The sequence below is a fragment of the Barbus barbus genome, assembly GCF_936440315.1.
Source record: "Barbus barbus genome assembly, chromosome: 28".
NCBI lineage: Eukaryota > Metazoa > Chordata > Actinopteri > Cypriniformes > Cyprinidae > Barbus > Barbus barbus.
This window is the reverse complement of record NC_136756.1, coordinates 3,086,121-3,114,063: the sequence shown is the minus strand read 5'-3', so window position 1 is coordinate 3,114,063 and position 27,943 is coordinate 3,086,121. Positions and strand designations below refer to the sequence as shown.

The window sequence follows — 27,943 nt, the reverse complement described above, 5'->3', positions numbered from 1 at the left end:
GGAAGTTCAGGAGGAGTACGGACGACCGGTAGAATGACAAATAGAGTCTAGGCTGGAAATGATGGAGGTAAGAGCTAGGGAGGAACCTTGAGCAGGGACATGATGGTGGGACCCCAGGCCAAAACTAGGACAGCGCTCCATGGGGCCGTCAATGGAGAGAGGATCCAAGGCGTGGCAGGAACACACACCACCATGGGGACGACTGAAGGCGATGGCGGTGAAGGACGTGGAGCCCACAGAGCAGACAGAGAGCCGAGGAGGAGGCACATGCATCGTGGTGGGCTCAGGCAAATGTGCAATTGCTTTGAATGCAGATCTGTGAGGAAGTCATGCTAGTCTTGAGGAGAGGGCTTCAATGTATAGCAACGTGGAAACCAAGGAAAGCTTCTAATGAACATACAGATTAGGGGTGGGACAATAAATCGATATGGCAACATATTGTTGTCCTTCTCCATGCGATACGAGAATCGATATCTGGTGCCAAATATAGATATTTTAATTAATACAATGATGCGCTCTATATAGATTTCCCTGATTCCAGCGTCTAAAAATGCGTGGAAATGGCGACCGTGCCATTTCCACCTTCTTTCCAAAGTGCTCTGAGCAACCATGAACCACGTTCTCTATGAAGATGGGGCAGCACAAGGAACCAAAGGATAAACAGATTTCCTGCAACTGTATTAGCTCTACTACTATATTATATATGTTTATGGAGATGAGAACTAAAAAAACTGCCCCGGAAGTGCCGGAACAGCTATCAGTGTGGACCATAGGCACCGATCAAGTTATTATTATATACATTCAGTCCATGAGTAGCCTCTCTGCTCGGATCACATGTGGTTCCCTTCCAGGAACTCGAGCTGCGTCGATCGACGCTTCGGGAACGCCTTCAGCGTGACCGCGCTCTGAACTAGAGTGTAATCTGTCCAAAGAAAGGGCGAGACGTCATAGGCGGGTGACGTCACCGACCGGAAAGCATAAAAGCACGTGAGGCGGAGCCGGCGTTTGCTTTTTGTCATTCAGCAATCGCCTCTCTGTCTGTGTGTATTGTCCTTGCCTGTTGTGAGTCTTATTTAGTGTTGTCTGTCTCTAAAGATCACATTATAAGCTCAATTTGATCATGGCAAAAAGTGCTCAGAAAATAAAGCACTTGGGCGACAGCAGATCGCATTTCAGACCGTGTGTTCCCCCTTGCAGACGTCATATCACTGCAGGGGATACTCACGATCTGTGTGTGGTCTGCTTGGGAGCAAGTCACGCTGAGTCGGCTCTCGAGGGAGCCGACTGCCCGCATTGCGAGCTTCTGTCCTTGCGTGCACTTCGCTCCCGGAAGGCTCTCTTTTGCGAGGGAGCCTTCGCCAGCGTTCCCCGTGGTGCTGGTCCCGCTTCCGCCGAGGCGGAGCGGCGGCTGCACTCGTGGGGTTCGCAGATGGATCTGCTAGTGGGAAGCGAGACGGGCCATGCCCTATCTCCTTCCCCGTCTATCAGACCCAGCGGCCGCTCCCCAGAGTCGGTAGCCCACTCCGCGGTTTCTTCCCCCCCGGGGCGCGGCTCGATGCTTCTCCTCTCTTCCTCCGAGGAGGTTGAGATGGAGAGCATCGATGAGGTTTCGCACCCTCAGTCGCCCCAGTATGAGGAGTTAGTGGAGGTGATAACTCGCACGGCAGCCAAATTGAATATCAGTTGGTCCGCCGAGATTTCAGCCGAACCGCAGAGCATCCTTTCTCGGCACGTCTCTTCATCCCCACCTCTGGTAATTATGGTAATGTGGCAGGGATGAGTGAGAGTGGCTATAGAGCGATGCCCCGAGTGGAACAGACGCTCGCGAGCTATCTGTCCCCTCGCGCGGCGTCGTCTCTAAAGGCTCCGACCTTGCCTACTAAGCCGCTGCGTACAAATTCAGCGCTGGTGGGCAAGGGGTACGCGGCTGCGGGTCAGGCTGGTGCGTGTCTGCACACTATGGCGGTGCTGCAGGCGTACCAGGCTGATCTGCTTAAAGAGCTAGATGAGGGAGAGGGGCTCGGACCTGAAGATATTACTGAGCTCCGTAGAACCGCTGATCTGTCTCTCCGCGCCACCAAAGAGACCGCCCATGCCATTGGCAGGTCTATGGCAGCACTGGTGGCTGTGGAGAGACAAATTCATGGTTGACCCTGTCCGACTTACAAGATAAGGACAGGGTCCTCCTCATGGACGCCCCGCTTGCGCCTTCTGGCCTGTTCGGCGACACCGTCAATTCTGTTGTCGACAGGTACCAGGAGGCCCGTAGACAAGCGGCGGCGTTTCAGCGGTTCCTCCCTCGCCGTTCTCTAGCTCGAAGGACTGCTGGGCGGGAGCAGTCCTCGTCGCGTGCCAGCTCCTCGTACATGGAGGCACAGAAACAGAGCGTTGCTACCCGTGCCCCATCAAGGTGGGATCGGGGCGGCAAACGTTCTGGGTCGGGGACCGCTAAGGCTAAGCCGGATCTGCGGACCGTACTTAAGTCGAAGAGGTCCTCGGCCAAGAAGCCCTGACGAGCATGGCTCCGGGCTTACGAGGGCAGGCCCCTCTGGGGTGGAGCGGGTGTCCGTTCCCCCCCAGTGCCCTCGGGAGGCCAGTCTGCCAACCCTGCCAGAGTTCCAGGGCGCAGCTGGCTCCAGCAAGCGATTTTCTCAGTCTCTTCCGCCCCGAAGTGTAGCGGAGCTGAAAAGCTCGTCACCCCTGCGGGGGTCTCTAGAGCTCCTGGTGCCAGCAGCTCTAAATACATCAGAGGCCAGTCTCAAGAGACTGGTTCCCTTAGTAGACCATCTGGCAGCGTGGAAACTACTGCCAGATGTATCTCAGTGGGTCCTGCGTACTGTAGAGAAAGGCTATTGTATTCAGTTCGGCACTCCGCCGCCACCTTTCAATGGGATGATTCCCACGTGTGTGGGCCCCCAGCAGGCTCTGATCATGGAACATGAGGTAGACACTCTCTTGAGGAAGGAGGCCATCGAGGTGGTCCCTCCTCACGAAAGAGAGTCCGGGTTCTACAGCCGGTACTTCATTGTTCCAAAGAAGGATGGGGGGCTGCGTCTCATTTTAGATCTGCGTCAGTTGAACCGTTCAGTCATGCGGGGAATGGGTGCTTCACCCCGAGGTGGTGAAGCAGATATGGAGAGTATTTGGCCAGGCTCAGGTGGACCTTTTTGCGACTACAGCGCAATGTCCCCTCTGGTTCTCTCTAGTTCCTCCAGCTCCTCTGGGACTGGACGCTATGGTGCAGGCTTGGCCGAGGCTTCGCCTGTACACTTTTCCCCCGATCGCTCTGCTCCCGGGAGTTCTGGCGAGAGTGCGCCAGGACGAGGTCAGCCTACTGTTAGTAGCACCGTTCTGGCCAGGCCGAGTATGGTTCTCGGACCTGATTTCTCTCCTCGACGGCTCTCCGTGGGAGATTCCCATCAGGAGAGACCTCCTCTCACAGGCGAGGGGCACAGTTTTTCACCCCCGCCCGGAGTTGTGGAAGCTACGGGTTTGGCCTCTGAGGGGCCGCAGCTCGTAGCTTTCGGTCTCTCAACCGAGGTTGCTGAGACCATCCTCCAGTCCAGAGCTCCCTCTACGAGGAAACTGTATGCCCTGAAGAGGAGATCTTTCACTTCTTGGTGCGGAGACCGCCACTTTGACCCAGTTAACTGCCCGGTTGGTACAGTGCTGGAGTTCCTGCAGGCCCGTTTCTCCGCAGAGGTTACTCACTCCACTCTGAAGGTTTACGTGGCGGCCTTTTCGGCCTACCACGCCCTTCTCGGTGGCCTTACAGTGGGTCGACACCCCCTGGTTACATGCTTCCTCCGCGGTGCGCTGAGGCTGAGGCCTCCAGTACGGTCCCGGGTCCCTACCTGGACCTGGCTGTGGTTTTAGAAGCTCTCTGTAAGCCTCCTTTTGAGCCCATTGAAGAGATCTCTGATCGCCTTCTCACTTTAAAGACTACCTTTCTCCTGGCGATTTCTTCTCTGAAGAGAGTTGGGGATTTACAGGCCCTTTCTGTGGCCCCTTAATTTCTTGACTTTGCGCCCGGTCTGGCCAAAGCCTTCCTCTACCTTCGAGCGGGTTATGTCCCTAAAGTCCCTTCTTCTAGACCACAGCCCATCGTGCTGCAGGCATTCAGTCCTCCTCCCTTCCGGGAGCCCGACCAGTGGAAGCTTAATTGTATGTGTCCAGTTCGAGCACTGGACGCATACATCTACAGAGTTGCCCTGTGGAGAAGGACGGACCAACTGCTGGTATGCTTCAGTCCTCCTAAGCGGGGTCTGCCTGCTTCTAAGCAGACCCTTAGCAGGTGGATTGTGGATGCAATTTCTTGCAAGTCCTCCGGTCTCCCCTCGCCTATGGGGGTTAAGGCTCACTCTACCCGGGGTATGGCGGCCTCTAAGGCCTTTCTAGCAGGTGTTCCTATGCAGGACATCTGCAATGCTGCGGGTTGGTCCACGCCCCTCACTTTTGTTCGATTTTATGGACTTGATCTGCGGGTCACTCCAGGCTCCTCTGTTCTTTCGCTTTCGCCCTTGTAGTGCTCCTGAGGGATACACACAGGGCAGGGACTTGGAAGTCTGGTGGCATGGGCATCTCGTTGCCGAAGCGTCGATCGACGCAGCTCGAGTTCCTGGAAGGGAACGTCTCAGGTTACGTACATAACCCCGGTTCCCTGAAGGGAACGAGACGCTGTGTCTCGAGGCCATACTCCCTGCATCCCTGCAGGCGCTTGCTTCATTCCTGGAAGCAAACGCCGGCTCCGCCTCACGTGCTTTTATGCTTTCCGGTCGGTGACGTCACCCGCCTATGACGTCTCGCCCTTTCTTTGGACAGATTACACTCTAGTTCAGAGCGCGGTCACGCTGAAGGCGTTCCCGAAGCGTCGATCGACGCAGAGTCTTGTTCCCTTCAGGGAACCGGGGTTACGTACGTAACCTGAAACGATTTCCCTCACTATAAGAGTGAGAGAGTGCGGTGCATCCAGTTTTATGTGAACAAAACTGGATGCTCTCCCTCTCTCTCCCTTCTCTCTCAGATATTACAAGTGCATGTTATGCAGTGTGTGGGTAGTGGGCACTGACCGACAGAAACATAAATCTGTGAACAAAACCTTGCCAGAGCCATAATGCGGTGCATAAATGTACAGTGTGTGTGCTTGCCACACGTCTACGTTTGAAATAACGAACCTGAGCAAGCAAAAGACGTAATGTGAACAGCTATTTTTTCCCTGCATGTCAAGTGTTATTATGATGATAGGAGAGGAAAGGTTGAGAAAGCACTCCGGGTAAATTTTGAAATGTACCAGGTTTATATATATATACATAAAGTTGATAAGCAGTTAAATGTGTTGATTTACACACAGAGAGAAGTGTAAGCTTTTAATAAGTCCAAGAATAAAATTATTAATTTACTTAACATGTTAAAACTGATTTACAGAACTTTATTTAGCTGTTTTCTAACAGTTTGGACTTGAACAAAGAAAGAAAACTTGCACTAAACCTTTTCACAGGAATTTTGTTTTCATAGTTAGACAAAAATCGTGATGTATCATTATATGATTGTCTAGCAATATATTGATTATTGTAGAATCGCTGTATCGTGATATTATCGTTATTGTGAGCAATGTATCGTGATTATATCGTATATGTAACCATGCAGCCGTCAGCTACAGTATCACATCAGATAGTGCCCTATAGATCCCCAGAGGAACAATTCCATTCATTCTCTACTATAGGAGAGGAAGAAATGTATAAAAGGAGAGGAATGGATGCCCACCAGGTCCATCATATACTTCCTACCATGTCACTTTGACTTCTCAAGCAGCCATTCTGGTCAAACCCCACAGCCAGCTCAATCGTTTGTCTGCCACCATGGATGATGATCTTAGCAGGCCTACACATTGGAGATAGGTCTCCTGACAACACTGCACCCATTTCTGTCATAACAATAAGTGCCTTGCCACCAGCTCCCATTGCATCTCCCTCCCTGAAAATTTCAATAGCCACTGGGTCACTGCCGAAGGATTTCTGCTACAATGTTCCGTCTACTTCACTCAACAGCCTGAAGTCTTCACATCCCAAAAAATGCAAGGTAGCATTTGCTATCAATTTGCATTCATCTGACAAATGTAGCTGGCAAGTCACAATGATCCACTCTTACTGACCGAGCCACCCTAGATCCTCAGCTGCTATACACACCTCAGTGAGTTCAGTTTCCAACTCCAGTCTCACGCTACCATTGATTACTAGTTGTAATGTAGTTGTAATAGGAACTATGTTACTCTGTCTGCTCTCGTGGAGTCTGGCACAGCAGGTAAACTTATTGATGTGTCTTTGGTTCTTAAACTATTCAATGATGCTTTTCTTTTTATCCGTCCTATGTGTTGCTTTGACACAATCTGTATTGTTAAAAGTGCTATATAAATAAAGGTGACAGTCGCTGGGGGCATGCTTAGTACAGAAGATGGACAAAAGCCATATCTGACATAGCAATAGGTAGGGCTGATATGTAATACCACCAATAAAAAAAAAAAAAAAAGTCGTGACGTATTGTCAAGTATGGTGACCCATACTCGAAATTGGTGCTCTGCGTTTAACCCATCCAAGTGCACACACACAGCAGTGAGTAGTGAACAAATGCACACACACACACACACCGTGAACACACACCCGGAGCAGTGGGCAGGGGAGCAATTGGGGGTTCGGTGCCTTGCTCAAGGGCACCTCAGTCGTGGTATTGAGGGTGGAGAGAGCGCTGGACATTCCCTCCCCCCACCTACAATCCCTGCCGGCCGGGGGCTCGAACTCGCAACCTTTCGATTACGAGTCCGACTCTCTAACCATTAGGCCACGACTAACCACAATAGTATGGTTTTCAGGTACTCTTTACACATCTGGTGCCTATGCCATGCGCGACAGAAGTGCATGCGCAAGACTGTCTCAGTTCTTAAAAATGCCATAGTGCAGTGCCCTTAACGTACACTAAATCCACTCCTCTCCAAAATGCTATTCCAGGCTTAGTGACAATGACAATGACAATTTATTTATATAGCACAATTAATTTCAACTTCTGTCGACCAATGTGCTTTCCAGTAAGACTTTAAAAACAGAAAAACACACACAATGAACAAACAGTAAAATTATAACATCATTTAACTATGCCATCAGCCATACGCTTTAGAAAATAAAAATGTCTTTAGCCTGGACTTGAAGATATTAACAGAAGAAGCTTGTCTAATGGAGAGTGGCAAGGCGTTCCAAAGCCTGGGGGCAGCAATACAAAAGGCACGATCACCCCTGCACTTAAGCCTCAACCTAGGTGTAAACAATAGATCCTGGTTGGAAGACCGAAGGGATCTAATGGGTTGGTATTCAGTCAGTAACTCACAAAAATAGGTAGGAGCCAAACCATTTCGAGATTTATAAACGAGGAGCAAAACTTTAAAATCCACTCTAAAACAAACAGGCAACCAATCTAATGAGCGTCAAATAGGAGTAATATGCTCCCTCTTCTTGACCCCGCTCAAAAGTCGAGCCGCAGCGTCTGGCTAATTCCAAAATAAAGTGAGTTACAGTAGTCCAGCCTAGATAAAATAAAAGCGTGAATTACTTTTTCAAAATCTTTAAAAGAAAGAAAAGGCTTTGCTTTAGAGAGTAAACACAGCTGAAAAAAGCAAGCTTTGACTACTGAATTTATTTGACGGTCAAACTTTAAGCCATCATCAAAAATGAATCCCAGGTTTTTTACCCATGGTTTCAGACATGGAGACATCTCACCCAGATCCAATTTTGGGGAATCTAAAGATTCAGAAGGGCTAAAAACAATAATTTCAGTTTTCTTTTCATTAAAAATTAAGAAATTTAATGAAAGCCAAGCCTTCACATCCGCCAAAAATGCCATTAGAGACTCAAAACCCACAGAAGTCCGTTTAACAGGCAGATAAACCTGAGTGTCATCCGCATAGCAGTGAAATGATAATCCATGTTTTCTAAAAATCGAGCCAAGAGGGTGCATATAAAGAGAAAAAAGCAGAGGAGCCAGAATGGAACACTGGGGAACCCCACAAGGCAAAGAAGCATTTCTCAAGTAATGTTCACCCATCTTGACTGAAAAACTCCTATTTGCAAAATACGATTTAAACCAATCTAGAGCTATACCTCTTAAACCAATGCAATGTTCTAATCGATCAATGAGAATAGCATGGTCAACTGTATCGAAAGCGGCCGTCAAATCTAAGAGCACAAGAACTGCAAAATCCCCAGAATCACATGATATTAAAATATCATTAAGAACCTTCAAAAGCACAGTCTCAGTGGAATGGCATTTACGAAAACCTGACTGAAATGTTTCAAACATTAAGTTATCAGCTAAAAAACTTTGTAGCTGTGAAAACACAATTTCTTCCAGAATCTTGGAAATGAAAGGCAAATTAGAAATAGGCCTAAAATTCGTTAAAACTGATGAGTCCAGATTCTGTTTTTTGAGCAATGGATAAACTACTGCATGCTTTAAGCAATCAGGCATTGTTACGGGGCTGACGAGACGTGAGACGTGCGGATCCATATGCAAAGCTTTATTTTGAAACATGGTCAGAAAACAGGCAGGGTCAGAGATCGGCAAACAGGTATGGTGGAGGCAAGACAGAGCAATCCGTGGAGCAAGCGTGGGTCAACGATCAGCGAACAATATCCAAAGGGGCAAGGCAGAGAGATAATCCAGAGACGAGAGCAATAATCCAAACAGGGAGCGAACGGAGTCCAAACGGCAGAGGCAAAGGGTAAATCCAGGAAACAAGAGCAGGGTCAAACACGGCAGGAAAACAAGGCAAGACTAAGGCTAAGACAATGACAATGGCTCTGTAAAGTTGCTATCGCTAGAAGAGTGATAAACGCTAACAATACTCGGCCCAGAGCAAGAGGAAGTCCCACGTTAAATAGTGTGTGTGATGGGGTGATCAGTGAATTCAGCTGTGTGATCAGTGTAATCAGCTGCGTGTCGTCAGTGCAATGGATTGTGGGAAATGGAGTCCAATGTGCTGTGTAGTGTGAAAAGTCCATGTGCTGAACGGGTGACCTCTGGTGGTGAATGAGTGGAAGTGCATGGCCAGGATTCGTGACATAGCCCCCCCCCAAGGAGCGGCTTCCAGACGCTCCTAAACAATCCAGGGAGGGCGGTGGCGCGGAGGCGGAGCAGGGGGAGGGACGGAGGGCCAGGTCCTTGCGGACGTGGGAAGACCGGGGATAGAGGCAGAACCGGCAGAGCAGGAAACCAGGGCGGAGCCAGAGGCCAGACCAGGACCGACAGAGCAGAGGCCCACCAGGGCGGAGCAGACGGCACGGGAGCCCACCAGGGCGGAGCAGACGGGACCGGAGCCCACCAGGGCGGAGCAGACGGGACCGGAGCCCACCAGGGCGGAGCAGAAGACCACCAGACCCGAGCATAAGACCACCACGGCGGGGCAGATAACCACCAGACCAGAGCAGAGGACCACCACGGCGGAGCAGATGACCACCACAGGGAGGCAGACAGGGCAGGAACCCATGACAGAGACTGGGATCTGGGGAGAACAAGGACAGACAACACAGAGAGAGCAGAGACAGACAACACTGGGAGAGTCTTCGTTGCAGGGCAGGACGGGACCAGAGCCCACCTGGGCGGAGCAGGAGACCCCCAGAGCCAGACAACTGACCACCACGGCGGAGTAGACAGAGCCGGAGCCCACCAGTGTGGCGTAGACAGGGCAGAGTATCTCCACGGCAGAGCGGACTGGTCAGGAAGCCATGACAGGATCAGGGATCTGGGGAGAACAGAGACAGACACCACAGAGAGAGTCCCCATGGTCACAGGAGCCGTGACCGAGCAGGTCGAGAGTTCATGGACGGTCTCTATGGCTGTGGCAGGACAGGGCGAGAGCTCACAGACGGCCTCTTTAGCCGTGACAGGACAGGGCGAGAGCTCACAGACGGCCTCTTTAGCCGTGACAGGACAGGGCGAGAGCTCACAGACGGCCTCTTTAGCCGTGACAGGGCAGGGCGAGGATTCGCAGACGGCCTCTTTAGCCGGGGCAGGGCAGGGCGAGGATTTGCAGACGGCCTCTTTAGCCGTGACAGGGCAGGGCGAGAGCTCACAGACGGCCTCTTTAGCCGTGACAGGACAGGGCGTGAGCTCACAGACGGCCTCTTTAGCCGTGACAGGACAGGGCGTGAGCTCACAGACGGCCTCTTTAGCCGTGACAGGACAGGGCGTGAGCTCAGGAACGGCCTCCATGGCCGTGACAGGGCAGACAGTGAGTTCAGGAACGGCCTCCATGGCCGTGACAGGGCAGACAGTGAGTTCAGGAACGGCCTCCATGGCCATGACAGGGCAGACAGTGAGTTCAGGAACGGCCTCCGTGGCCGTGACAGGGCAAACAGTGAGTTCATGAGTGGGCGCCACCACCTCGGGAGGTTCAGCAGCGGAAGCTGCCACCTCTGGTGGTTCTGCAGTGGACGCCGCCTCCTCTGGAGGTTCTGGGGCAGACTCGTGGACTGAAGAGGCCTCAGGAGCAGACTCGTGGACAGGAGAGGCCTCAGGAGCAAAGTGTGCAGCCCACACACTCAAAATGGCGACCGCCATAACGGGAAGCACTGAGGTCAGGGGAACAGTCTCTGTAACAGCCAGGGTTGAGGCCCTGGGAATGCCAGCTACTCGCACCGACATCAGTTGTGGGTCCATCATACTGGATATCAGAACTCGAAGGACTGACCTTGAATCCTTGGGTGTGACAGACTCTGGCTGGAGCACTGAGACGTGGTGTGACTCTGGCTTGACAGCGGAGACGTGGTGTGACTCTGGCTTGACAGCGGAGACGTGGGCAGACTCTGGCTTGACAGCGGAGACGTGGGCAGACTCTGGCTTGACAGCGGAGACGTGGGCAGACTCTGGCTTGACAGCGGAGACGTGGGCAGACTCTGGCTTGACAGCGGAGACGTGGGCAGACTCTGGCTTGACAGCGGAGACGTGAGCAGACTCTGGCTTGACAGCGGAGACGTGAGCAGACTCTGGCTTGACAGCGGAGACGTGAGCAGACTCTGGCTTGACAGCGGAGACGTGAGCAGACTCTGGCTTGACAGCGGAGACGTGAGCAGACTCTGGCTTGACAGCGGAGACGTGAGCAGACTCTGGCTTGACAGCGGAGACGTGAGCAGACTCGGGCTTGACAGCGACGACGTGAGCAGACTCGGGCTTGACAGCGACGACGTGAGCAGACTCGGGCTTGACAGCGACGACGTGAGCAGACTCGGGCTTGGTAGCAATGACATGCAGGGATGTTGTTGTTGCCGCCATTTCGCGAGTGAGTGCAGTGTCACGCTCCTCCGCGACACCCACAGTAAAAGAAGAGCCCGCACACAGCAAAGCATAGTCCATAAACTGCGCGAGTGATGCACGGGGACCCTCACGGGTTAACAGTCGTTTGAGCGGCTGATTAATGCCCTCACAAAAGAAGTCTATTAGTGCATAGTCCGGCAGATCAGAAAAATAAGCGAGTTCTAAAAACTCTTGTATGTATTCCTCGAGCGGTCTCAAACCCTGCTCGAGGATTAACAGCAGTCGTGCAGTGTCCATACCTGGCCAATGTCTACTAGAAAAGCCGCTGGATCCTCTTGTGGCCGAGTATTCTGTTACGGGGCTGACGAGACGTGAGACGTGCGGATCCATATGCAAAGCTTTATTTTGAAACATGGTCAGAAAACAGGTAGGGTCAGAGATCGGCAAACAGGTATGGTGGAGGCAAGACAGAGCAATCCGTGGAGCAAGCGTGGGTCAACGATCAGCGAACAATATCCAAAGGGGCAAGGCAGAGAGATAATCCAGAGACGAGAGCAATAATCCAAACAGGGAGCGAACGGAGTCCAAACGGCAGAGGCAAAGGGTAAATCCAGGAAACAAGAGCAGGGTCAAACACGGCAGGAAAACAAGGCAAGACTAAGGCTAAGACAATGACAATGGCTCTGTAAAGTTGCTATCGCTAGAAGAGTGATAAACGCTAACAATACTCGGCCCAGAGCAAGAGGAAGTCCCAGGTTAAATAGTGTGTGTGATGGGGTGATCAGTGAATTCAGCTGTGTGATCAGTGTAATCAGCTGCGTGTCGTCAGTGCAATGGATTGTGGGAAATGGAGTCCAATGTGCTGTGTAGTGTGAAAAGTCCATGTGCTGAACGGGTGACCTCTGGTGGTGAATGAGTGGAAGTGCATGGCCAGGATTCGTGACAGGCATAATATCAGATTCTAAACTGTGATTAATTATAATCAAGAGATACGGGGCAACATCAGTAAAAATTTGCTTAAATAAAAAAGGGGGAATCATATCCAAAGACGAGCCCGAAGGTTTAAGCTGCTCAACTATTTCCAGCAAATCTGAACGTGAGACCAGTTCAAACTGACTAAAAAAGGTAGTAGAGATAGAGGGGTTTGATGGATTAGAAAAAGAGGGAGTTATCCCCAGCCGGAGATCCCTAATTTTCCTATCAAAATTATCAAAGAAACCCCAGGGGCTAGACAGGCCGAAGGATTGAGAGTAGCATTAATAATATTAAAGAGATTCTTTGGACTAGAGCAGTTCTTATTAATAATATCTGACAAATGTCGGCATTTTGCTTTTTTCACTGCTTTCTGATATTTGAATAGAGTGTCCTTTAAAATCTCAAAAGAAACATGAAGCCTGTCCTTTTTCCATTTCCGTTCTGCTCTTCTACAACATCGCGAGAGAACAAGAGAACAAGAGAACGAATGGAATCGTCAATCCAGGGGTCAGAACGAGTTTTAGACTGAAAAGTCCTAAAAGGAGCCACAGCATTTAAAACGTTTGAACAGGTGAAATTAAACCAGGAGAGGAGCTCCTCAACACTAGCATCACAGGAAAAATTGACAATAGATGGCATCACTTCATGAAAAATTGATAAAAATGAGTCTTTAGTACTGGCAGTAATACACCGAGAAAGGCAGCCACAAAATGAGACTGTAGGTGCAACAGCAGAACATGAGACAGTAAACATAACAGTCTTATGGTCAGAAAAGCCATTTTCACATATTTCTAAATCAGTCATACTAAGTCCATGCAGAAGCACCAAGTCAAGTATATGGCCACCCTTATGAGTGGGAGCATTAACCCCGATAGAAAAATCAAAAGCATTTAGTAAATGGGTAAACTCCTTAGCTATGTGATCATTCATGCAACAAACATGAACATTAAAATCGCCGAGTACAAGAAGCTTATCATATTTCGGAGTCACATCACCCAGGAACTCAGCAAACTCCATTAAAAAGTTTGTATTAGATTTTGGCGGTCAATAAATTACCGCTATCAAAAGCGGATCGCCAAGTTCCAAAACAAACAACTGAAGTTCAAAGCTGCTGTAGGTACTACTCGCCACTGAGCGACAGATGAAATGATCTTTAAAAATAGAGACAAGTCACCCCGACCAGTTGTGCGTGGGGAATTAAAAAACAAACATTTAGGTGGCAGAAGTTCAGAGAAAGGGCTCAAATCACCTGGACAGAGCCAGGTTTCAGTAAGAAATAAAAAAATCCAAGTTTCGAGAGGAGAACAAGTCACTTAAAATGAAAGTCTTGTTAGTTACCGATCTGGTGTTAATTAAAGTCATCCTTAGATGCAGAGGGTTTGTGGTAGATTCCTTGCGTTGCTTTGCCCGAGGTAGAGAACGAAGATGTTTCAAACACACTCCTCCATGATAAAAACGAGGAGAAAAGGCAGGAGAATATACATCAAAGCCCGGGACCGCCGCAGTCGGAGCCAGGGGGATTATCCACTCCCGAATTGGATCCAGGGAGCGCCGACGAACAGCACGATCTTCAAAAACTCCATCCGAGCAGAAACCCTCTCGATGATTCAGCAGCGCCAGCCTTAGCTTAACAGCAATGCCACCCCGTTTGCCCCGGCGTCGCCTCCGCCTCCAGGCCGGTAAGGAACAAGGCCAGCGGCGTAGGTACCCAGGTATAGACGATAGTATGGGAGGAGGGGTATAGTGAGAGCCATTCCGTAGTAACAACGCATTTGCAGAAACTTGCCGATTTAAAAGAGATGCCCGATCATATGTCAGTACCAGTGAGGCGCAACGCAGCGGCTGGCATATTAAACAAGTTAAAATAAACAAACAAACAAACAACACATGGAGCGATGGACGGCAAGCCACACACATCGGCGCCATCTTGAATCCAGTGTATTACTTTATGCATCATGTTTCGGAATAAATCGTGAGATTTTTGCAGAGATCTCGCGAGAGGTCATGGAAACCTTTCCAGTGTAAGTTAAATATTTTTACATATATTTATATATCAGGTTTTATAATTAGGTATTATTACAAATAATTTGGCAGAAAACAGTGTTGTGATATTTATTTCATATCACTTAATTAGAAGCACCACAAATTAAATTGTGTCATGTTATGGGACTACTGAAGAGACATTTAGAAGTTGATTTTAAAAATGCAAAACATTTAAAATAAAAATAAAGCTATGTAAACATTTGCATTTTTACAACACTAAGTGTGTCCCATCAGGTAATTAAAAGTTCTACACACACTTGTGGTCTTCATCCTCACTTGAACACTTGGGCCAAATACAGGAAATACGTCATAAAAGTAGTCAAGTGGTCAAATGCAAAGACCGCAAGGTATTTGGACAAGGGGACAGAAACAAAGGGGAATAGAAAACACTTCAAAACAAGAGTCCATAAACACAAAACCAAGACAGAGGAACACAGACTGGGATCATGACAGACAACAGTATTTTTAAATTTATTAAGAAACTAGCACAATGATTTTTTTTGACAATGATTTAAAAGTTCTTTAGTGTAGCCTGTTCTATCTTTCTGCAACTCTATAATGTACCAGCACAACCCAAAATCCTAAGCTCCTTCACTGAAACACCTGACTCTTGTCACGGTGCACACAGCAGGGAGGAACAAGGAACACAGAGACGAGGAAGTAACTCAAATTATAGTCTTTACTCAACACAGGACAAGACATGGCAGGACAAGGCAAGGCTTACGCACAGGAAACACTGGGAAGTAACGAGTAGACCAGACGACATCTCACAACACAGACAGGACTTAAATACTCAGGTAAGTCAGACAATTAAACAAACACGGCTAGACACGAATAAACTAATGATTACATCAGACAAGGACAGGAAACAAACCAAATAAGGGCACAAGAGGTAGGAACACATGACACACACGACAGAGGTCTGACAACTCTATTATCATTTCATGTATTAACCTTTTTTAGCTTAGTTAGATTCTGAAGACAAAATCCCCCCTTTGACTTTCTGATTAAGAAAGAGTATTATATTAATAGATAATAGAAGTAGCAAGTGGAGTTAGAACAGTGAACTTAATAAAGTGGCCCTATGTTATGATTAACAGATTTTAATAAGCATTTTTCCACCAGAACTTTCCTTTAAACTATTTATAACTGTAAATAACAACATTTTACCTCATCCTCCTTGTCTTCCCACTCCACCTCCGACAGATCCACACTGCTGTAGCTGGATTTTCTCCTCTTTTTCCCTTCTTCATACTGGAAACACAAGCCATGGACACACCAATGATATTATTTAATATGGATAAACATGATGTGTATTAGAGTGATACTGTAGTAAACCCAATTATTATCATCACATTATTCTCTCATTACTAGTGTGTGACTTTCCCCTGCAGATCATTAACTAAATATATTTTCTATATCGGTTACTCCTTTCGTAATAGAACACAGACCACCAGAGTTTTACTCTGTCACTGCTGCTTTTCTTTTAAAAGAAGATTTCTCTGGATCAGTGTGAAACAGATATATACTGCCCTCCAGTGGCAGAATGAAAATAATGGAAAAGACCAGATTTGTATCTTTTAAAATGGGAGATAATAAAAGAGTGGGCTTTTCTGTTGCATTGTGTAGTTTGAATATTGGAGTGTGTGTAGATACAGAGACATTAGCTGTACCCTGGACACCAGCCACATGATTAAATCTCACGTCAGTTTTCACTCAAAAAAAAGAAAGAAAAGAAAGAAAGTAAATCAAATTTTATACATAAATAATTTTGAATTAAATATTAGAAATGCTACCAAAAGGCGGTATAACAAGTACTACCACAATCCATGAAACAAATTACAAATTAAATGTTATAACTAGTCACATAGTCAAGTTAAGTCACCTTTATTTATATAGTGCTTTTAACAATACAGATTGTGTCAAAGCACTTAACAGTATCAAATTGGAGGATAGAGTGTCAGTAATGTATAATAATAAGATTAAACGCTCAATTTTCAGTTAAAGGCATTTCATTATTGCGATGTCATTGTCTAGCTCAGTTTAGTTTAAATAGTATCTGTGAAATCAAATGGACGATAATCACTAGATTACCATACCAAGAAAAAAAATACCTTATGATCATGATGAGAACATGCTTAATTGTTATGAATTGTAATGGCTCTAAAATTCTCCGTCAGTTTGACTTTGATGGGATGAAATATCACCTAGATTTTCATCAATGGCTTGGTGAGATTCATGCAGAGGACATATAAATATAAAACTTTTTTTAATTGCCCTCTTGCACAGATCCTGTTTATCCTGAGTACTTTCCCTGTTTGACAGTTTCGCAGCTTTGTTTATCGACACAATTCACACAGCAGCAAGATCATGAAGGAGGTTTTGATTCTTATGCCTGTCGATGTAAGTAGAGTGTGTTCCCATCTCATCATCTGTCAAACTCTCATTACAGTTGATCAGAGGCCGTATGCAGCTGTCGGCTCACAGCACAATGACTCTAATGAGATGCATTCTCCCATAAGCCTCAGCATGTGCCGGAGGACTGCTTCTTCACTGTTATAATCACAAGCGATACATTACCAGAGGCTGCAAGTCTGGATGGGTGAGTATGTATCCATTATTAGTGATGGCGAAGGCATAACCATGGATTCCCAGCTGTGAACACACGCGCACACACACACACACACACACACACACACATCAGAGGCAGCAATCACATTTTGAGATACTGCCACATTTTCAAAGACATCGTGAGTTTGTCTATTAGTGCTTCAGCCATCTATATAATCTGTAATAGTGCTAAAAGTTTACAAAATTAACAAATTTACACATTTAATTTTTGCAGCAAACTGGACCAAAAATGTTGAGCACTCATCCAATTTTAGTCCAATCACAGTCTGAAGAATGGCATAATGTTCTAACCAGTTGTGATTTGATACGATTCAAGCAATGTATCTGTCCACAACAGATGCAACATATCAATTAAAGATCACAGCCAATCAGAAGAATGTGTGGGCTGGCTCTCTCTGCAAGCACATTTCTATATATACTGTATACTGAGATGGTGCACATGTATTGCTGTGAATGGTCTGCTGCACAATATGGTGTATCCAGGGTGGCTCTAGTAATGCAAGTCATGCCTTTCCTTTTAAAAAAACAATATAGGAGTTGGTCTAGCACAGGGTTCCTCAGATCTTTCCCTGGAGGGCAATCTGCTGCAGAGTTTAGCTCCAACCCTGATCAAACTCAACTACCTGTGTTTTTCTAATGATCTTGAAGACTCTGATTAGCATGCTCAGGTGTGCTTGATTAGGGTTAGAGCTACACTCTGCAGGAGTGGGCCAGATTTGAGGATCCCTGGTCTAGCATGTCAGAAAATAGCTGCCTGGAGACTTTGCAAATATTGCCAAAGAGTGAACTGACTGTCCTTGAGATTTTGCTCACATTTACAACAAAATGTATAAAGATAAAATCAAATTGTTCAAATAAAATATTTTTCATTAATATATTTCAAAATACATACTCAGTGATACAATCAGAGAGTTTACATAGAGTTCATGGTTTGAATATTATTATTATTAAGTTATTTTCAGGGTCTAGGGACAATTATCCATTGTCTCTTTCATTAAGGTTGCTGCACAAAGTGATGTAAGTCACGTCACAAAATGATATTCAAACTATAATCATAACAAAAATAAACACCGGTATTCGGTATGAACCGGTATACCGCCCAGCACTAGTGGGTAGGCATACGAGCATGACCCTTGGTCAGACATGTGCCAGAGTCTCCATCCCCAGAGGCAATTAAGTGAACAGAGAGAATTGTGACAAAATTGTCATTGTGGCAGAAAAATTGCACAACATTCTTGAATGAAATGCATGCAAAAGTGGCAAATCAATTGCATGTCTATTCTCCTTGAATAAGCAAGCAAGGGATGGGACTCCTGATAAGTGCCAACCTGCCCACTGCGAAAAATTATTAGTGACTGAAGCAACAGTAAACAGGAAAACTTAAACAAGCTGACAGAGATTGCATTGTAAACTTTCGGACTTGAACACAACTTCTCATGTGTGAACTCCACCTGAGAAATACAGGTCCTTTTCAAAAAATTAGCATATTGTGATAAAGTTCATTATTTTCTGTAATGTACTGATAAACATTAGACTTTCATATATTTTAGATTCATTACAACACAACTGAAGTAGTTCAAGCCTTTTATTGTTTTAATATTGATGATTTTGGCATACAGCTCATGAAAACACAAAATTCCTATCTCAAAAAATTAGCATATTTCATCCGACCAATAAAAGAAAAGTGTTTTTAATACAAAAAAAGTCAACCTTCAAATAATTATGTTCAGTTATGCACTCAATACTTGGTCGGGAATCCTTTTGCAGAAATGACTGCTTCAATGCGGCGTGGCATGGAGGCAATCAGCCTGTGGCACTGCTGAGGTGTTATGGAGGCCCAGGATGCTTCGTTAGCGGCCTTAAGCTCATCCAGAGTGTTGGGTCTTGCGTCTCTCAACTTTCTCTTCACAATATCCCACAGATTCTCTATGGGGTTCAGGTCAGGAGAGTTGGCAGGCCAATTGAGCACAGTAATACCATGGTCAGTAAACCATTTACCAGTGGTTTTGGCACTGTGAGCAGGTGCCAGGTCGTGCTGAAAAATGAAATCTTCATCTCCATAAAGCTTTTCAGCAGATGGAAGCATGAAGTGCTCCAAAATCTCCTGATAGCTAGCTGCATTGACCCTGCCCTTGATAAAACACAGTGGACTAACACCAGCAGCACTGACTGTGGGTACTTGACACTGGACTTCAGGCATTTTGGCATTTCCCTCTCCCCAGTCTTCCTCCAGACTCTGGCACCTTGATTTCCGAATGACATGCAAAATTTGCTTTCATCCGAAAAAAGTACTTTGGACCACTGAGCAACAGTCCAGTGCTGCTTCTCTGTAGCCCAGGTCAGGCGCTTCTGCCGCTGTTTCTGGTTCAAAAGTGGCTTGACCTGGGGAATGCGGCACCTGTAGACCATTTCCTGCACACGCCTGTACACGGTGGCTCTGGATGTTTCTACTCCAGACTCAGTCCACTGCTTCCGCAGGTCCCCCAAGGTCTGGAATCGGTCCTTCTCCACAATCTTCCTCAGGGTCCGGTCACCTCTTCTCGTTGTGCTGCGTTTTCTGCCACACTTTTTCCTTCCCACAGACTTCCCACTGAGGTGCCTTGATACAGCACTCTGGGAACAGCCTATTCGTTCAGAAATTTCTTTCTGTGTCTTACCCTCTTGCTTGAGGGTGTCAATGATGGCCTTCTGGACAGCAGTCAGGTCGGCAGTCTTACCCATGATTGCGGTTTTGAGTAATGAACCAGGCTGGGAGTTTTTAAAAGCCTCAGGAATCTTTTGCAGGTGTTTAGAGTTAATTAGTTGATTCAGATGATTAGGTTAATAGCTCGTTTAGAGAACCTTTTCATGATATGCTAATTTTTTGAGATAGGAATTTTGGGTTTTCATGAGCTGTATGCCAAAATCATCAATATTAAAACAATAAAAGGCTTGAACTACTTCAGTTGTGTTGTAATGAATCTAAAATATATGAAAGTATAATGTTTATCAGTACATTACAGAAAATAATGAACTTTATCACAATATGCTAATTTTTTGAAAAGGACCTGTACACTGCACATGGTTCAGGGAGTGAGAGAGAAAGAGAAATCCTCTGCTCATTCTCGGCAGCCTTAACATTGGATTCCCAGGACTCTAGCTTTTGTGGCACCTCAGTCAGCAACCATAGAACTAGCCCTATGGGAGATGGAAGACTTTTTTTTTTTTCCCTTAAGAAGCACTTTCATTTTAAGTGTGAGAAGTTCAAAGAGCTGTAGCACTTAAAACACTTACTATGCTCATTATCGACCATCTTAGTCACTCAAGTATGCAGGTGTGTGTGTGTGATTGTAGTGTGTTTCAGGACAGATAATGACTGTAATTAGCAGCTCCCAGCTAGTAAGTCTCAACTCTACTTAACATTTTGTATTGGTTCTATAAAGTGTGTGTGCATTGTATGGGTATGTTCTTCAGTACTGATGTGATGTGATCGATTGTTTGTATGTTAAATAAATGAATATATTTTTGTACCTGAAGCCACATCTATTCCCTGTTAGATGTTTTCAGACTGGCAAAGTCAAGTTGATCTTTTTTTAGTTTACATCCTATTATGGCATAGGCTCTTCTTCTCCACTTAACCACAATAGCAAGTAACAAATCATGGTCCATATCGATGATATAACTCAAGTCCAATGACCATTTAAAAAATGAAAGATGGTAAATTTGACACAAACTTACTTGGAACCTGTATTTAAATAATAAATACAACAAATACAGAAAGGAAAACATCTTTAGGTTACTTATGTAACCCTGGTTCCTCGATTGAACGAGACGCTGCGTCAAGACGCTATAGGAACACTTTCAGCGTGACTACGCTCTGAATCACATGTGTAATCAGTCCAATGGAAGGGCGAGACGTCACGGGCAGGTGACATAATCGGCCAGGAAGCATAAAAGCACGTATGGTGGAACCGACGTCAGCTTCAGGAAATGAAGCAACCGCTCGCAGGGATGCCGGAAGTATGGCCCCGAGACGTAGCGTCTCGTTCCATCGAGGAACCAGGGTTACATATGTAACCTAGAGACGTTCCTCGATGGAACTCGAGCTGCATCGAGACGCTATGGGAACGAGATGCCCACGCCGACGGACTTACAATTCCCTGCCCAGTGTGGATGGAGCACAGCTAGGGCGAGAGAAAAAAGGGCCACGAGTGGCCAGGTGGGCGGGGCCTGCGTCCCGAAAGCCAACTTCTGAAAGTGAGTCTTGGTCTGCAAGAGAGGGGAGAGCAGAGGACTCGAGGCTATTGAAAGCATCCTCATCCACCACAGGCATAAGCTCTGTGGCCTCATGCTCCGGTGAGCAGAGGCCTCTAAAACTCTCTAAGCGAGAGGAGACCTGACGACACTTGTCAAAATGGTCGAGCTCTAAGAGCGGAGACCTCTGCATACCAACTCTCTAAACGATAGGAGGTCTACTACGCTCCACACGCTGGACATCCTGTAAGGAGACTCACCCAGAGCCTACCACTCACAAAACTGTCCTAGCGGAGCTCTGGCAAGCGGAGGTCTCTAAAACTCTCTGAGCGAGAGGAGGCCTAACGACACTCGCCGAGGCAGCCGAGCTCTTGGAGAGGAGGCCTCAGCATGACGACTCTCAGATTGAGAGGAGGCCTACTACACTCCGTACACTGGGCATTTCCTAGCGGAGCTCTGGCGAGTGGATGCCTGCAACTCTCTGAGCGAGAGGAGACCTACAACACTCACAGGCTCTGACAAACAGAGGCCTCTAAAACTCCCTGAGCGAGAGGAGGCCTGACGACACTTGCTGAAAAATTCGACCTCTTGGAGCAGAGACCTCTGCATGACGACTTTCTAGATCGAGAGGAGGCCTACTACGCTCCACACACTGGACATTCTCTGGACTTCCACACTACGGGGAAGTCGTGGCCTAATGGTTAGAGAGTCGGACTCGTTATCCAAAGGTTGCGGGTTCGAGTCTCGGGCTGGCAGGGATTGTAGGTGGGGGAGTGAATGTCCAGCGCTCTCTCCACCCTCAATACCATGACTGAGGTGTCCTTGAGCAAGGCACCAAACCCCGCAACTGCTCCCCAGGCTGCCCACTGCTCCGGGTGTGTGTTCACGGTGTGTGTGTGTGTGTGTGTTCACTGCTGTGTACTTGCACGTTGGATGGGTTAAATGCAGAGTACGAATTCCGAGTATGGGTCTTCACATCTTGTAAGGAGACTCACTTAGAGCCTACTACTCACAAATGTTATCCAGGCCGACTCTGGTGAGTGGTCTCTAAACCTCTCTAAGTGAGAGGAGGCCTGACGACACTCTCTGAAGAGTCGAGCTCTTGGAGTGGAGGCCTCAACATGATGACTCTCTAAATCAAGAGGAGACCTACAACACTCTGTACACTGGGCATCTGGTGAGGAGGTGCAGCTACCACTCACATAACTGCCCCAGCAGAGCTCTGGCGAGTGAAGGCCTCAAAAACTCTCTGGGTGTAAGGCCTGGTGACGAAATGGTCGGGCTCTAGGAGCAGAGGCCTCAGCATTACGACTCTCTGGAACGAGACGATGCCTACTATACTCCACACACTGGGATTTTGTAAGGAGGCTCACCTCTCACAGACTGTCCCAGCGGAGCTCTAGCAAGCGGAAGCCTCAAAAACTCTCAGCAGCAAGAGGAGGCCTACAGCGTTTGCAGTGACCGTTTCGAGGGGAAGAACGATATTGGTATGCTCTGCTCCACTCTTTACATATATGTACATAAATACATTATATATATACCTGTGTGTATATATATATATATATATATATATACACACATCTAACTTCTCCTAGTTAGATGAAATACATAATTTAATCAAAATTAAATGCAGAAAAACAACCATACAAGTAAACACGGTCTAATATGAATATGAATGACATAATGCACGTCACCTCAGCAACGCACGCTGCAACAGCGAGCTCTCACTCTCAGCGAGCCCCAAGCGAGAGCGCTAGATCTGAGGAATGCAGGAGGAGATAGGGTGAACCTGTCTCCCACCCTTCCGCCAGATCCATGTGCGATCCCCGCGATCTCACTCGGTCATACGGCGGGGAGAAGCACAATCAGCCCCTTGTTCATAATATGCTTGTGCAAACAAAGCTTGTGCAAACACTGCAGTTTACAAAGCTCATCGACGTCCTTCAAGTCCACCTCCTTGGAGGAAGACAAGCAGAGCGTCGAGCCCTCTCTCCGCGGGTGGACTTCCGATCCCAGAGAGCGGACACTGGATCTGATGGGAAAGGAAGAAGATAGGGGCTCGCCCGTCTTCATTCCCTCCACCTGATCCATCTGCGATTCCCATGAGCGCAGCCGCCGCTCCGCCGCCCTCGGCGAAAGTGGGGCTGGCACCGTGAGGAACGCTGGTGAAAGCTCAAGGAGAGCCCTCTGAGAGCAAGCATACGTAGCGACAAACGCTCACAAAGCGGGCAGTCAGCTCTCTTTTTCCTGAGAGCTGACTCTGCGAGCTCTGCTCTCAAGCAGACCACACACATGGACCTTGTGTATCCCCAGCAATGATGTAGCGTTTGCAGGGAGGAACATACAGCCTGTAATGTGATCTGCTCTCGCCCAAGTGCTTAGTTTTCTCTGCACTCTTAGACATTGTGGAGCTTATTTCAAGTGATTGTGTAGGGGCAAACAACACTAAATAAGACTCACAACACAGACCGACAGACACACACAGAGTAGCGGTTGCTGAATGGCAAAAAGCTCACGCCGGTTCCACCGCATGTTCTGCAGATGTCACATCATTTTATGAGGTTTTAGTGAACATGAAATTACAATGCTATCTTCTAGAGAAAAAAAGGGTTATCTAAATTGTTGATTTTCATTCATTCATTCATTCACACTCTCTGGTGCTAGACACATAATCAACAGGAGTTTGTCTGATTACCTTGTATTTGGGGATGGCCTTCAGTATTTCAGACACTGGAACATCTGTGCCAACTACTCCAAGAAGAATTCCTTTATTTCTCTTAAAACAATTAACACAAGCATGTTAAAAATCAAAGCAAAGCAAAAAATATATATATTAATATTTGTTGTGATTCATCATATTTTATTGGTTAAATGTTTTGACAAGTCTATTAATATAAGTTTCCAATTGGTATAATTTGATTAGTGCTTTACAGAAAATATTCATACTGACTAAATAGCCACTGGTTAACATTATCGAAGTAAAAGTTTAGCATCACTCACAGTCTCGTTCTTGGTGCTGAACACAGGCATGGCCACGGTAGTCATGAGCACAGGACCTTGAGCATCTTCCAGCTACACAAATACACAACAAAACATAACAAAGATGTGGATCAATTTCATTCATTGCCTGGTTCTCATGGGAAAGTGATTGACCATCTGTTTTCACATTTGTTTCTGCAACAGATACTTTTTTTGATTTTTGATTTCAACAGATACTTTATTTTATTTCATCATCATCTGAAAATAATCATTGTCAAAATGGTTAAGTCATTAGGGTGCTTTGCCAATAAAAATAATTAAAATAAATTAAACAAATTCATGAAGCAAATCTGAGATCAGTCTATTTTTTTAATCTGATAATGAAGCGTGTTTCTCAGGCAAATGAAACTGTGGACATAGTATTAGTTCAGACATTTTTTTTTTTTTTTTTTGGACATGTGTCTAGTGCAGGGTTAGCCAACATTGTTAGCCAAGTGTGTTTGATAGGATTGGAGCTGAACCTACAGGGTGCGTTTCCCAAAAGAATTGTTAGTCAACTATGGTCAGAAGTTCCATTGTTACCAACGTAGCGCAAAGATTCTGTTTCCCAAAAACACAGTTCAAACAAACATTAACAGCAGCATCATAAGGTTGTGTGGTTGGAACTACTGCTCTATGGATCGATCTATTATATATAGTTACAGCAGCAGCCCTGTTAGCTCCAACTCTTAGTAAACACATCAGTCCCACTTTATAATGTGTCCCTAATACCTGTATACTTACATAGTAACTAGATGTGTACGTAGTTTGTAACCATAGTGTAAGTATACATCAGTACATAGTATCTACAGCTATAATATTTCTGTAACTACACACATGTAACAACACTCAGAATGGTATGTGTAAGTACAAATGTGTAACAGGTAACAACACTTTTTTCACTTCACTAAATACTCATGTAACAGGAATTATATAACTACATTTTGTAACAACAGTATGTATAAGAATAATTGGAACAATTTGATACAGGGGGTGGAAACGGGTAGGTTTAGGGATATGTAAAGTTGGAGGAGTTGGATCTCGAGTTGGTGGAGTTGATGCACCCCTGTAATACCAGTGTGCTTACATGGTAACTCTTCAGGAACTCTCCACTTAATATAAAGTGTAACATTCTGGACACCTACTACAATTTATATGTAAAGCTTAACTTACTGGCCGCTGCTATGTAACATCAAAGTAATTACGTGGTAAATCCATAGGAATTGTCTACTTAATATGCCAGTCCTTTATACTGCTGAACCAACATGGTTCAACTGAGGATGTGTGCACATGATTTCGGGAAAAAGTCATGACTAGTTGGTTACTTTCATACTATGGATGTTCATCACTTAGTTACACCATTTATTTTTCTTGTTTGCTGGACATGCCATTTCTACAACAATTTAATTGTTTTTTTGTTTTTTTGCCTTTTTATTTTAATTACACATGTTTAGGTTATTCAGACAACTCTTGTTGTTCCCTTTATTTGTCACAGTGCTAAGCTAGTTAGTAGTGACATTATCATTATCGACATTAAGCTAGTAGTGACATTATCATTATCGGAATAAGAATAGGATTATTATTATTATTGTTGTTGTTGTTGCATCAACTGTATGGGAGAAAATAAAATTCACTCTTATCGCCACTAGGTGTACAGATACATTTCATTTGGGAACTACCTAGGGTAGTGTATATCAGGTTTTGCAAAAACTGTCTATAGTATACTAAATCCTTTTGTCGACCCATTTTTTCCCATCTTAGCCACCCTGATAATCTGTGATGAACTTTAGAACTTTAGAAAATACTATAAAAAATAAAAAAAAACAGTGATTCTGCGATCTGTCAGCGAATCACAGTCCCCCCAGTCATCAGCACCCAAGCTAACGAGATCACTGTCACCTGCCTTCTAATTCACCGCACCTGCCACGGCCAATCAGCACCACTATATCTGCACTCTGCCAGCACTCCTTCCTTGTCCAGTCTACCGTTCACTAACCAGAACCTAGCCTGACTCTCTCACGACTAACCTGTGATCTGCTTACCTCCAGAGTTCCCACTGCTCCATTGTCGACGATCTCCACCGCTCCTGTGCTCCACCGATCCCTGGATCTCCGCAAACCTCCTGAGCCCTACCCTTCTGCTGAGATACTCACCTCCGGATACCACTCACATCCTTTCCTCACTTCCTTACCTGTCTGTCAATAAACCCTGTTAACCACATTCCTCCGTGTCCCTAGTCTGTGACCTGACAGAAGACCGGACCTACAACAGCGGCGTGTCATGGATCCTTGGCCGCCCTCGGCCGTCGACACGCTGGATGAATTGGTTAACACCCTCCGTGCCTCACTTCTGCCGGCACCAACCCCCGCACCTGCCTCTGTGAGTCCCATGGCTATTCCATCAACTTACGCGGGTGATGCAGCTGGGTGTGGCGGCTTTCTTCTCCAGGTCTCACTCTATATCGAGATGCAGCCCCAGAAGTTCCCGACTAAGAGGTCGAAAGTGGCATTCCTCACCTCCCTGCTGTCCGGTAAGGCGTTGCTTTGGGCCAAGGTTCAAGTTCTAGTTCAAGTTCATTTTATTTGTATAGCACATATACAATAGCCAACAGGCTGACCAAAGTGCTTCACAGATGATACCACATAGATTAGACAAAATTTAATATAACCCGATAAAAAAATAAAAAAATAAATAAATTATAATAATAAAAAAATATATAAATTAAAAAGGCCATATCACAGTAGTCAATACACTAAGGAAAACAAATACGTTTTAGCAGGGACTTAAAAACAGACAGTGAAGGGCCATTCTAATCTCTAGAGGCAGGGCAATCCAAAGTCGGGGCCCTGCCACTGCAAATGCACGCTCACCTCTGCGCTGAAGTCTAACGTGAGGGACTACCAACAAAGCCTGGTCACAGGATCGTAGGCTTCTGGACGGAGTGTAGAGATGAAGAAGCTCAGAGAGGTAGACAGGGGCTAAGTTGTGAAGGGATTTATATACAAAGAGTAAAAATTTTAAATCTATTCTCTGACAAACCAGCAACCAGTGTAAGGATTTAAGAACCGGGGTGATGTGTTCATGTTTACGACACTTTAAAAGAAGTCTGGCCGCAGCATTCTGAACAAGCTGAAGACGTGCAAGCTGACCCTTAGATATACCGCAGTATAAAGAATTGCAGTAATCTAGACGAGATGTAACAAAAGAGTGAACGGCCATTTCTAGAGTTTTAGGAGTGAGAAAATGTTTAATTTTAGACAGTAAGCGGAGCTGATAGAAACTAGAGGAGTAAATGGGCTGTAAAATGATGGATGATTGAGCTGGGCTGTGGTGAGAATTTGGAAGCATAACAATAGCTCAGACTCTACACACACTCAGAGCATCATCCAAATGCTCACGCTTATTGTCTATGATACGGAGCAAAACAGAATTAGTCATCAGATATGTCACTGAAACCGGTTTTGGATCATATAGTTGACTGATGCCCAATATGCATTCTAAAACAGAGAAGATTCATGATCTTTATCAGAGCTGACTTTTTAAGTTATTATAAAATTACATAACAATGTACTTAAGTCCTACTTAGATGCTAAAAAAAACACTGTTAAATTCAGGGCTCTAAACCGGTTCAAGGAACGAAAATGAAAACTGGAAGTGAAATTTTGACTGGAACAGAACCAGAAACAGAAACTAAATTAAATTGTATAGTTCCGAACAGAATTGGTTAATAATCCAGATACATCGTGAA

At 45.9% G+C, this 27,943-nt stretch overlaps 1 protein-coding gene across 3 annotated transcripts in view; it reads right to left on the bottom strand.

Annotated features, from left to right (window-relative positions):
• Positions 1–27,943, bottom strand: part of LOC306848563 (voltage-dependent calcium channel subunit alpha-2/delta-3-like) — a 235,059-nt gene that overhangs the window by 68,047 nt on the left and 139,069 nt on the right. For all 3 annotated transcript variants that reach the window (XR_013782255.1, XM_079383198.1, XM_079383197.1), the window contains exons 14-17: positions 24,178–24,249; positions 23,873–23,953; positions 16,894–16,968; positions 15,484–15,567 (exon numbers count right to left, since the gene is read on the bottom strand). Coding sequence is in view for 2 of the 3 variants with exons in the window: in XM_079383198.1 (XP_079239324.1) it covers positions 15,484–15,567; positions 16,894–16,968; positions 23,873–23,953; positions 24,178–24,249 (312 nt within the window). In the remaining variant the exon portion in view is untranslated. The remainder of the gene's footprint in view (positions 1–15,483; positions 15,568–16,893; positions 16,969–23,872; positions 23,954–24,177; positions 24,250–27,943) is intronic.